This window comes from Argentina silus (genome assembly GCF_951799395.1).
Source record: "Argentina silus genome assembly, chromosome: 1".
Lineage (NCBI taxonomy): Eukaryota > Metazoa > Chordata > Actinopteri > Argentiniformes > Argentinidae > Argentina > Argentina silus.
Genome location: NC_139655.1, coordinates 12219491 through 12232383, shown reverse-complemented (window position 1 = coordinate 12232383; position 12893 = coordinate 12219491). Strand labels below are relative to the sequence as shown.

The window sequence follows — 12893 nt, the reverse complement described above, 5'->3', positions numbered from 1 at the left end:
TTGGAGAGGAACTGACATCTGGAAAGTGTACTCGTTTTTACAAGGTTTTTACTTGTAATATACAAACTTTAATAGAATACATATTTATATTTCATTTAATGTAGTTGATTGTCAATGTGTTATATTTAGTAAGACTGTAAAACATGTGAATAAAGACAAAGATTTAGATGAACAAGGCTTTCCCGGAAGCTGTCTGTTTGGAACTGGAAATGTGTCCTTTTCCAAAACACATCCGACTCGCTTCGCGCTTTCTTCTGTAAAGAGTGGTTGTTTCTTCACTATACTTGATGATGTCTATAAGATAAAAGCGTTTGTTTTGGTGGATCCATTGTTGTTGCTGGTAGCTATGACACATTGCCCACGGCGCACATTCTCGATAAAATAAGTAGGTAGCTAGTGATCTTGCAGTTTTGCTTTCATATTCGCGACTGCCCCGACAAGACATGTCGGATACATGGAGCAACATCCAGGCACACAAGAAGCAGCTGGACTCGCTGCGAGAGAGACTGCAGCGGCGCCGAAAAGACCCCACGCAGCTTGCCGCAGGTAATGTTATTAGGCAGGGATGGCGGGATGGAAAAGCAGATCAGCAAGGACAAGGCGTTTTTATGTTGAAAACGTCTTGATTGGGATCATAGACATGAGAGATTAGACAGTCTCAGTCACAACGATGAAGTTGTAGAAGACATCATTATCGCGCAGCTATTGCTAGTAGCTTGGCTGTGGGCCAAAATAGCCACAAGATAAGCTTATCTCGTAACCTCATACTGTTGGTAATGCTATCGCCTCTGTTTGATTTACACCCTGGGTTTCTCTCTTCACAGAGGTGGGAGGTGGCAGCGCTGATGGAGGTGCAGCGCGGAGTGACAGTCCTGGACCAGCCCTCCAGAGCCCCCCTCAGGAGGAGACCGAGCATCCCCCGGACCCTGAACTAGAGAAGAGACTGCTGGGTTATCTCTCTGATCTGAGTCTCTCTTTACCCAAAGACTCTCTGAACATCACCAATGATCTTGACACTGTGAGTGCCTGTTGCGGTGTCTGAGGGGAAGTTTGTGTATTGTATGAATTTGCATGAGACAGAGAGAAAGACAATTGCCATGTCACAGCCAGCCATATTCTTTTCCCTAACCTTCTTCAATCTCCTTAACTCTCCTCTCTTCTATTCTCTATTTGTCCTCCACAGTCTGAAGCGCCTGTCACTCATGGCTGTATCCAGAGTCTGCTGCTCAAGTTCTCTGCCCAGGAGCTGATAGAAGTCCGGCAGTCCTCCCTCGCCTCATCCCCCTCTTCCTCCTCCTCCTCCACACTTGTCATCTCAGTGGACCACACAAAACTTTGGGCCATGATTGGGGGCGGAGCCCCAAGACCCGGGGTCAAGAGGAAAGCAGAGGACCAAGCCCATCATAAAAGGCCGCCTGGCTCATCCCCCTCCCTTCAGAGCCCTCCTTCCCCACCTCAAACGTCCTCCATTTCCTTGGCGCCAGCTTCTTCCTCTCAGCTGGCAGGCCCCTCTGATTGGAAGGCTGGAGGAGGAGGGGGCGGGGCTGATAAAAAGGGCAGAACCAGTAAGGGTCAGACGTCTCACTTGGACATGGAAATAGAGAGCCTCCTGAACCAGCAGTCCACCAAGGAACAGCAGTGCAAGAAGGTACACAGAGGGGGAGGGGAAAGGAGATGGGGATAGACAGTATAAGTGGACAGTTTATCGAAAATGCTATTATGGTGCAATGCCTCCCTCTCTCTCCTCCCATAGGGGGACAGACGGAGGAGAGGAGGGTGAGACATTGCACCATAATAGCATATTATATATGATGTCCACTTTTTAGTCACACTCAATGGCATTGAAATACAGTCTTTTTCTTTTAAAGTGGTTATCTATCTAATTTAAGGTAATCTACAGTATGTGTATGTCTGGGTGTGTAATCCTGCCTGCCACAGGTGAGCAGAGAGATCCTGGAACTGCTGAACACCAGCACAGCTAAAGAGCAGTCCATTGTTGAGAAGTTCCGTTCACGTGGTCGTGCTCAGGTGCAGGAGTTCTGTGACCATGGGACCAAGGAGGAGTGTATGCGTTCCGGAGACACACCCAAGCCCTGCACCAAGCTGCACTTCCGGTCAGTGTTGCCTCACCGTACACACCAAGATGTTTCCTCTCTAGTGCAATATGTTCCTGTAATCCAGGACCTGTAATTAAACCACCTAGGTTTGTGAAGTGATTACACAGTTTACAAACCATAGAAATAAGATGGATAGAAGAGACACAGCTCTAAATTGATGTTTAATGGTCCACACACAGCCCCATTTGTGACAAAATGTACTGCTTTTTACATACATTTGGATGTTGTAGACGTGTAGTCAGTCTTAGCTTCAAAGGTAGCAAACGGCATTGAAGACATTTGTACGAGTAAAATCACCTGGCATTAGCCTCTGCTGATTTTGTTTTTAGATAGGGGTACAGTAAACTGGAAAGAATTACCTTATTTCCCAATTTCAGTCAGCGCTATATATATATATATAGCCTAATTTGCCAGTGTTTGTTTCCATTGAATCACTGTGAATAATTTCTTTTGAGAATGGCTGAGATGTCTGCTTATATCAGCATGTTGCTTGAGCCCAGTCCTGTCTTCTGTCTCTCAGGCGCATCATTAACAAGCATACAGACGAGAGTCTGGGCGACTGCTCCTTCCTCAACACCTGCTTCCACATGGACACCTGCAAGTATGTACACTACGAGATCGACAGCCCCCCGGAGGCAGAGGGAGGCCTGCTGGGGCCACATGCAGGGGCCGCAGAAATGGGTCTTCACCAGGGAGACGCAGACAACAATGAGGGCAAGCTGTTCCCATCACAGGTGAGAGAGGGGAGGAGGATGGAGAGAGGGTGCGGAGTGAGAGGGGAACGAGATGAAAGGAGGGAGTGGGGGACGAGAGAAGGAGAGAGAGGCATGAGGGGGTGGTGGGAGATGAGAGGAGAAGAGACAAGAGGATGAGAGGAAAGGTGGAAGACTAGATACAAGAGGGTATTAGTGAGAGGGAATACAAGATGGTATGTCTGATTTGGGGGAGGGGAGTTGAAGTCACTAGCTCACATGTGTGGACTTTTCCATTATGTCAACTCCTTCTTGTGTTGGTTACCTCATAAGGTGGTCTGAGGCTGGTCTTATGTGGTCTGATCTGGTTCTGTCCCCCTCCCAGTGGATCAACTGTGACATCCGCTTCCTGGACGTGTCCATCCTGGGGAAGTTTGCTGTGGTGATGGCCGACCCTCCCTGGGATATCCACATGGAGCTTCCGTACGGGACTCTGACAGATGACGAGATGAGGAAGCTGCACATTCCCCTCCTCCAGGATGATGGCTTCCTCTTCCTCTGGGTGACTGGCAGGTAAACAACCTGCTACCAGTAATGCAGAAGCGATGTATGTCGCTAACGCTGGTGTAATACTTATGTTCTAGCTGTACTCCTCTCCTGAGTTTGTTCTGACAGTCTGGATCCTTGTTATAAACCATAGCAGTACTCTACAGATGTCAACACAGGGATTCTATTCTCATTTTGTCAAAGATGTCAGTTGACTGTTCAATCTCTCTCTCTCTCTCTCTCTCTCTCTCTCTCTCTCTCTCTCAGGGCCATGGAGTTGGGTAGAGAATGTCTCAATCTTTGGGGGTAAGTTTCTCTCTGTACATCAAATGTCAGTTGTGTATACTTTGTTCCACCTCTCATTGGTTGTTTCTTCTCTGCCTTGCTCTCTCTCTCTCTCTTTCTTCTCCTGTAGCTATGAGCGTGTTGACGAAATCATTTGGGTGAAGACAAACCAGTTACAGAGGATCATTCGTACTGGGAGGACTGGACACTGGCTTAACCATGGAAAGGAGCACTGCTTGGTCTGTCTGTCTGTCTGTCTGTCTGCCTGCCTGCCTGCCTCCTCACCCTGTACTGTGCATTGTGTGGCTTCATGCCTCTTATGTTTTGCAATTGGTTGATGCATCTCATTTGACGGCGTGTTGATCTTGCATTCATTAATATGTGTGTAGCTTTTATGTAACCTGTTGTATTGATGTGTTTCTTCTCAGGTGGGTGTGAAGGGAAATCCCCAGGGATTCAACAGAGGGTTGGACTGTGACGTCATCGTGGCTGAGGTGAGGGTTCAAAGGGTTCATTTCCAGATTTATAGATATATTTGATCTGATTTCATCCCTATCCTTACCTCTGATCTCTCATCTCATCTCTCTTAGGTCCGCTCAACCAGCCACAAGCCAGATGAGATCTATGGGATGATCGAGAGACTCTCACCTGGCACCAGGAAGATCGAGCTCTTCGGTAGACCCCACAATGTCCAGCCCAACTGGTAAGTGTGTGGATGAGTTGTGTTGTGAGTGGGTTTCTTTTTTTGTATTGTAAGCCTTCTCCCTCCCTCTCTCTGTCTCAGGGTAACTCTTGGTAATCAGTTGGATGGCATTCACCTCTTGGACCCTGATGTTGTCGCTCGTTTCAAGAAACACTACCCTGATGGGGTCATCTCCAAACCCAAGAACATGTAGACCCCAAGTCACCCCACCCTAACCCCAAAATGTAGTTATCTTCTCTACATGCCATGAAGTCAGTTGCCGAGGGAGACCCAAGAGAACGGACAAACACACTGGTCAACAATGGACTGCCTTCTGTTTTCTTTTTGTCTTTTTGTACCAAACACAATATTTTGTAATAAAATGGTTGAGCAAATACTTGTGTTTTGTGTGTTATGTTGCAAACATTAAAAATAAGTAATGACAAACTCCTGTGAATTACTATTATTGCTCAATTCCTTGCAATGTGTAGAGGTGAGTTAGCTCTGATAAGAAACCGCACAATGAATCCACACAAAACATTAGGATGTTCATTTTTTGTGTTATTGCATTGTTAGTACATTTTATCCATATCCTTGACAACAAGAATAGAAAGTACCCAAAGTGAGGAGTGGGGAATTTGGGGTTCTTTGATTTCAGTTAAAATGGCAAGACATTCGGCTTACGTAAAAAAACCTCCATTTTTGTTCGTTTCACAGTCCTCACGAATCACCATACTTTACTCTGTATTATACACTTACAACAAAAGCCCAAGATGTATAACTTGTCTCATACAATTCTATTTTCTTCCCTCATTTCCTAATTTTTACACCTAGTTCTACAGTTTGTACAAAAATATATAAAATGCAATTAGAAGAGAAAGTTGCATTGCTCCTTTACTAATGGTAGAAACAGGAAACAAGGGGAGTGGGATGTGGATTCACCCAACTGAGCCATCAAATCTATTGTAATGTCTTCTCATATACATCTATAGGCTTTATGTGCTCAACTCATTGATGTTCTTCCATCAGATGCCTAAGTTAACAAAGATAAAAGCGGCTTGTTATCTCGATGCCTTGCAGAATAAGTTACCTCTCTGACATATGTAGAACGATGCATTAAGATGATGGAGCTGCTGAGTCCTGTTTCTGGATGTGAGGAGTGAGTAGGTGCAGTACATACATACTGTCAGGTGGGTAGGGCATTAAAAGAAGACCAGTAACCAATTTCCTAAAAGGCACAAACACATTGCTGTCTTTATCAACGGCCAGTGGACAAGTAAACTTGACCAACTTTCTCACGCTATTCTTTAGCTGAAAATAAAAACAGCACTGAGGTTACTGTCAGACTAAAGAAGCAGTTTTTCAACATTTTCGTATTGCTGTCACCAGTAAGGACACTATTGTCGCAGTGTTTTACCAACCCAGTAACCTCCAGTTTTACTCTTATCAAACTGGTAAATATCAAACAGAAATGTTTAATTCAAAAAATGTTATTTTATCACCAAATAAAGGAAAGTAGAAAAATATACAACTAAAAGGGGAGAAAAAAAGCCCATCTCCAAAGAAAATAAAAATAATGCACTTGTTGGTAATGATGCTGTAAACATTTCTCCATTAGTAGACTCTTGCCACAACTCCACTAGCCTCTACGTTAGCAATGAATCAGTCTGTTGGGATGGACTCAACCAGTTGGACCAGCTTTGGGAAGACACATTTACACTGAGTTATAGGATGAAGTCTCAGTCTTTTCCCTATATTCAACCTCTCCTCATTCCCAGTCTGGTGATCAGAGCCCTTCTGGGCTGATGAGACGTGGAGGAGCAGGAGAGCTGGTTGTAGAATGGAGATGATGATGATGATGATGATGATGAGCAAGAGGTGCTAGAGCCTTAGTAGGTGGCGTCCACTGCGTTGATGTTGCTGTCCAGCTGGTGTCTGAAGGAGAGACGGGCCTTGGTGGAGAAGTAGATCTGAGAACCGCTGAGGCTCCCAGCTCCTTCACCGTCACTGCCATAGGACACCGTGGAGGACAGGCGAGGCTTCATCTCCTCTCTTGCCACTGAAGGAGTGGAGGGATGGAAGGAGAGGGGGATAGGAAGATGGAGGGATGGGAAGGAGAGGGGGAAGGGTGTTGGGGACAAATGAAGGTGGGAAAGGGAGACAAGTTGAAAAGCAGAGAGAATGAGTCATTGAGCCAGCAGACAAACTTTCATAATGTGCTTTTTTGTGTTGTTTTGACGCTATAGCACGTAATGATACATGCAAATGAGGTGGATAGAGTGAGTATGTGACAGAAAATGTATTATTGAGTTTGACAACCTGAGTGAAGCTCAAGGAAGACATTTGAGGTCATGTCCCTTGTTTCAACACATCTTGTCTTCTTCAATATGTTTGATAATCTTGTGCAACATGTCAATGGTCATGACTACACAGCCCTGGGCACAGTGGGTAGTTATGAATTTGACATAATGTAACCTGAACCCTGCAGTGTTCTTACCTGTCACTGGGGGGCACTGTCTACCCTGCTTGCACCGCTCTTTACAGCGCCTGTACCAGGGAAAGCACTGGAGTACCTTCACACCCATGGTTGTAAGGAGCCCTGAGGAGGGAGGGAGAGAGAGAGAGAGAGAGAGAGAGAGAGAGAGAGAGAGAGAGAAATGAATGGAGAAGTGAGGAAAGAGAGCATTCATACAAAGAGGAGCTTTTATTTTTACTTTTGTAAAGGAAAAGATATAAGCAGCCGTACTTAAAAAAAACTTCATTATTTGTGAAACCACGGCCAAAACATCTTAGTCTAAGTGGATTGGATTATTTTAGCCTCTATAACAAGAGTGACAAAACAATTGCCCAACAAGGCAAGCAATTTATTTTCCAAAGGGTGTGAGTCTACTCCACCGCCTTATCAAGCCCCTATCAAGCAGACCAGACGTTTACTCAGACAAGGCTGATGATGGGTCCTTATTTCATCAAACGGTCAAAGCATAATGGAATTAGCTAGTCCAGTCATTCAATGAGGGACAAAGAGTTCAATGACAAGACAGAGATTAGCCTGTCTGTCAACAACACATGGTAGCCAGCCACACGGTAGCAGCAAACCACCTCCCATTGTCTAATCCAGGAGTGGACGTCAATGAGCTCCACCAGACAGTGGAACTGATTAAATCCCTGACAGGAATTACACAGAGGTCACGCGCGCAAGACAGGCGGACAGGCAGACTCATCATGCTATACAAGCACTGTACTGTTGGCATTAGCCACTCATTATCCTAAAGTCATTTTAAAAAATGATTATGTGCTAGTGAACACATTAACTCTGCATTACTATGCTCTAGGCAGTTTTATCTGTCTGACTCAACCTTATCACACACCATCTAAGCTGGTTTACAATTTGCATATCACTTCCAAGGGTTCAGGTTAGTTTACAGACGTGTAAAGACAGGCTTCTTGTTTGTGAGCCAAGAGAGGCAACACTTCACCCTCCTGCTTTTATCCTCATCACTGTCACTGATTGGCAGCAGTGTCATCCTACCTGGTTTCCCAGGGCTACATCTGCTCCCAGGCTGCACCACTTGCTCTTTGATCTAGCACCTGCTTAATGTTTGTCATGTCAGCCATGGGTTAACCTCTTAACTTGCCATCTCCGGTTTCAGCACCAGTACGAGCCTTCGCTGTCGGTTGCTCTTCCATTTGCTCTGTCTGTGAAAAGATTACCTCAGGTGACCTAACCCCAGAACTGGCCTATATGTTATAGAATAGCATGGAATGGTGGTGAACCAGTAAGCTCTTATGTTTAGAAGCTTTATTTTAGTGTTGTGAGTGTAGTTGTCTAGATCTATTCAGAGTCATATTTATTTCGAGTGACACTTTTATGCTGCCGTTCAGCATCCTGCTGACCTTGTCACAGACTCTATATAGCACAGTGGGTGTAATTACCCTCTTCCATGGTCTCATAAAGCCCTCTCACGAGGTCTTCCATCAAACATCCCTCAAATTAGCTCCAGGTCTCTTTTAGGCTTGATGAAGACATGGTGCTGACAAACTGACCCATGACCAACGTACACACGCCTGTCCCACTCCCTCCTTGCTTCCCTGATGTGAAATCTGTGGCCAACACTCCTCTAACTGGGTTATCAGTCATTGTTTGCTACAGTACTAGTGTCTGTGTTCCTGCAGCTGTCTCCCACACTCACAGTGGTGATGAGGTCATTTCACAGAGACGTGACAGCTCTCTCGTTCGCACACTCTGAGCTCCTTTAACACCCAGGGATCAGGCCAATGGAGGACTCATCAATGTGACACCCATTCCACTCCATTAAGGGTCATGCTGGATGACAGCCTCACATTCTCTCTCTCTCTCTCTCTTTTACCTCAACCTCCCCTCTCTCTACCCAACCCTGAATCCCCCCCCCCTCTCATTTATTAAAAATTATCACTTTTCTTTAAGTAGCTGCTTATATCTTTTCCTTTACAAAAGTAAAAATAAAAGCTCCTCTTTGTATGAATGCTCTCTTTCCTCACTCCTCCATTCATCCAACCCTCTCTCTCTCTCTCTCTCTCTTTTTCTCCCTGTCTCTCTCTCAGGTGATGGCAATCCTATCCCATATTTAAGTTGGGACTATCCAGTTGAGAGTATTGGCTACTGTGACCTAGGCCATCTATAAACCTACAAACATATTGGCTTTTGAGATAAAGACTGACCAATTGAGCCAATAGGCACTTTGACAATTCTCAGGGAAGTGGAGATTATGTGTGATGGCTCTGCGTGGGTACACCATTAATGCTGAACAGCTTTTGACCATAGAAAACATGTCTTGTTTGTTATTGTATCGGTAGTGTACAAAGGAGACTAAGGAAAAGAGAGCGGGGGTGGGCAGGAAAGATAACAAATTGTTCAGGTTTCTTTTCCAGAGCTTTCAATGCACTAGTTGCACAGCTAGTTGCACAATAATACATTCTTTGTGTATTAATAACCACACTGTGCACACTCAAACACTGTCTCATGCATGCATGCATGCATGCATGCATGCATGCACACACACACACACACACACACACACACACACACACACACACACACACACACACACACACACACACACACACACACACACACACACACACACACACACACACACACACACACACACACACACACACACACACACACACACACACACACACACACACACACACAGCTAGATGGCCAGGTCAGTGGTGAGGAATTTTGGGCCCTGGTCATTATTGCCTGCCTCTAGCACTAGGGGTCTGGCAGCAAACAGCAGCCAGAGAGCCCAGAACAGAAACAGAAAAACAACTCAGTTGGTCCAGAGAGAAGAGAACAGAGTGCCCACCTCGACCACAGAGAGGGGGAGAGCTGGATCCAGGCCCTTTTTTTCCTGTGCTTGTTTTTCTAAGTGCCAGATCCTGCCCAGGGCACTACAGTGACGTGAGGGACGTGCAGCTCTGAACAATGTGGTGTTACTCATGCAGTGGTCAGTCACTAGCTCAGAGAACAAAGATTGCTCAACATTACTCAACTACTTACACCACAGTCTTATCCTCTTCAGATATGAAGGTATTACTCAAAATGTCATTAGATGTCTTACCCTCCTCTTTTGTGTTTTGTGTTTGCAAGGGACATGTATGTGCGTGTTTGTGTTTTCAGGCAAAGCTGAAGTGGAGGAATTCAACCTCACATTTCTACTGTAATTATCCACGACTTCTACCCTGGTGGGTCATAATAAGCATCAGGCTATTTGTGTACGCATACAAGATCATAGATTACACAGTGCTATACATGACACAACAAAACATGTCAAACAAGCATTCAAGTGTGTGTGTGTTTTTCTGCAATACTGTAGCTGCAATAAACCTTTCAGCAAACAGAAGGTGGAACAGCGAAGACGACTATGATGTAATTCTACACAGTATTCAGTTTTTCCATTGAAATGACCTATCCATTCCAAGTCTTCAACACCATATGAAAGAAAAAATGTGCAATAGGAACACGTGGCACCGAGCCTGTAATGCCCCTTAACACTGGGCCCCAGACCCAGCAAAGAGACCCTGCCATGGGCTCTGAGTCTCTGACGTAGTTGTGCCCACTGCCCACTCACATCGGAGCCCTCGCCCACACCCACAACAGCAATGGAAAGAACTTTCTTTTGAACCACTTCTCTATAAACAGTTGTTTACCTATCTAGATCCTTCTGCTCAGCACTGCCTCCATTTCTAACCACATTATTTCTCTTTATTTGGATGTGTGAGTTGAGTTGAGTTGCACAGATGTGTTTATATCAAACCAAGTCTTATGTATATCCCATCTGGGCAAAATTCTCAGTTTTACCAAGTTGTGAAAAGTGTCTTGATGAAGTACGTGCATGAGGGCAAGGGTTGAATGAAGCGCCAAAACTATGCCAACCGGGCTAATCCAACCCCCCCCCTCTCATAATGGGACACCACTGCTGAACTGAGAAGTACCAGACGTTTCCGCACAAACTGTTTTCTGAAAGCCGAGAGCGCATGTAAATAATAAATAAAGGACTGTTTCACATCACCGTGGAGCCGTGCTCACAGGAAATCATTCTCCGGAAAATGTCTTACATAAAAGTTGTGACTGGAGATCATATGTAGTTAAAGGGGCAATCAGGGATTGGTACATGCATTTTTAAATTAATTATATTTAGCCATTGATTCTTAAAGAATACTTAATGGCTTAATAAATGGCTCATGAGCATGAACTGTCTGTATACCCCACCTAGATGGTCAGTCCTTTCATATATAGCTCTGTCTATGAATTTGAATCACATCTCCAGCCCCATCCCTCAGCTGTTCACCCCAAAAAAGTGGCAGGGAGACCGCTTTGTTGTTGTTTGTATCCCAATATATCATACTTATCAACATGAATACATTAGGCTACAGACAATGCAGCCTAAAAAACGGTCGTACCAGTATAATAGACCCGTTCTAAATTTCAATTTCAGCCTCTATTGCGCCTCTCTGGGGATCCTCTCACTCCGACACACCTCCTCTTCAGAAAACCAAGTAGCCTTAACAGCCCTCAACACTCCCCAAGGCAAGCTACAGTTTTAAGAATATGCATTTTTTTCATGCCATTAATTATTTCATGCAATTAATTTATTTCTTGGAAGTGATCACAGTTTAATATATACACTCGCTGAACACTTTATTAGGAACACCTGTACACCTTCTCATGGTGGAGGTGGTATAATGGTGTGGGGAATGTTTTCTTGGCACACTTTGGGCCCGTTAATACCAATCAATCATCGCTTGAATGCCACAGTCTATGAGTAATGTTGCTGACCATGTGCATTCCTTCATGGCCACAATTTACCCATCTTCTAATGGCTACTTCCAGCATGATAATGCACCATGTCACAAAGCAAAAGTAGTCTCAAACTGGTTTCATGAACATGACAATGAGTTCAGTGTTCTTCAGTGGCCTTCCCAGTCACCGGATCTGAATCCAATAGGACACCTTTGGGATGTGGCAGAACGGGACATTCACAGCTTGAATGTGCACCTGAAAAATCTGCAGGAATTGCGTGATGCAATCATGTCATCATGGACCAAAAAGGAATGTTTCCAACATCTTGTGGAATCAATGCCACGAAGAATTGAGCTTGTTTTGAGAGCAAAGGGAGGCCCTACCCAGTATTAGTATAGTGTTCCTAATAAAGTGCTCAGTGAGTGTAGGCTTAACATAATAACGATGTTTACATTGCTTTAATCTAAATGTAATCTACTGAAAGAAACAGTTGAGTTCAACGACTTAAGCTACAGTAGTCTGTGAACGTATCCTAATTACCTACCTGATACAGCAACCTTGCAAATCGATCAGGAGGAAGAATGCGCAAAAGGTATGATCGTCTTGAGACAACTTGCTCCAATTTCAATTGTGTAATTTCACCATTTGCAGCTTTGCCTCGTCGACTTTCAAACATCAACCAAGTTCACTGTTGTTAACTATCACGGATTTGACAGGAGTCCGTGCGAGTCTTCCGTGTGTTTAGATGAACATGGAAAGGTTTCTCGGGCGCATGGAGGGACTGAAACTTTAAATAGCTAATCCCTGGAGCGTGGCCACCAGACACGCCTCCCTCTCTCTATCACCCTCCTTTTCTCTCCCTCCTCTCCCTCCTTCTCTGTTCCTCTCTCTGTCGTTTCCCCTCCAGCCTTTGTTGGATGCACGTCCTTATAGGTGATTGATATGAACATGGCTGAAGTTATCAACCATATCTTTGATGTGAAACTTCTTGCCATATGAATTAAGTTACAAACGAATCAAGTTTAAAATAGTCTTAGATAGATGAGCAATTAAGGCTCTCATGTTTGACAATTGGGTAAAGGTAAGCCTAATCATGAATGACTTGTGGGATGAATGAACATGGGAGAGGAAGAGAGTGAAGTGATAGGGAGAGGGGTAGCCTCGCTAGAAAGTCATAGGAGAGGCTAGCTCTGGAGGAAATCCTTTATAAGATCAGAAGTGTAACAGTCTGGATTATACATCACTTACTGTGAAGAATTAACATTTTCTAGATAGATCTAGAT

The 12893-nt window shown here is 44.6% G+C and overlaps 2 protein-coding genes across 2 annotated transcripts; one reads left to right on the top strand and one right to left on the bottom strand.

Moving 5' to 3' along the window:
• The first annotated feature begins 236 nt into the window (after window positions 1-236).
• Window positions 237-4763, top strand: mettl3 (methyltransferase like 3). The gene is made up of 11 exons (XM_083665056.1): window positions 237-546; window positions 825-1018; window positions 1184-1648; window positions 1939-2114; window positions 2638-2851; window positions 3195-3382; window positions 3623-3661; window positions 3771-3879; window positions 4069-4134; window positions 4231-4343; window positions 4425-4763. Exons 1-11 carry the CDS (start codon window positions 444-446, stop codon window positions 4534-4536), a joined length of 1779 nt encoding a protein of 592 aa, XP_083521182.1. The 5' UTR covers window positions 237-443; the 3' UTR covers window positions 4537-4763.
• Window positions 4764-4871: 108 nt separating this feature from the next.
• LOC310802403 (uncharacterized protein C17orf114-like) lies at window positions 4872-12369 on the bottom strand. The gene is made up of 3 exons (XM_083666736.1): window positions 12155-12369; window positions 6820-6921; window positions 4872-6381 (listed from the first exon to the last, which is right to left on the bottom strand). Exons 2-3 carry the CDS (start codon window positions 6905-6907, stop codon window positions 6212-6214), a joined length of 258 nt encoding a protein of 85 aa, XP_083522862.1. The 5' UTR covers window positions 6908-6921; window positions 12155-12369; the 3' UTR covers window positions 4872-6211.
• Between the last annotated feature and the right edge of the window lie 524 nt (window positions 12370-12893).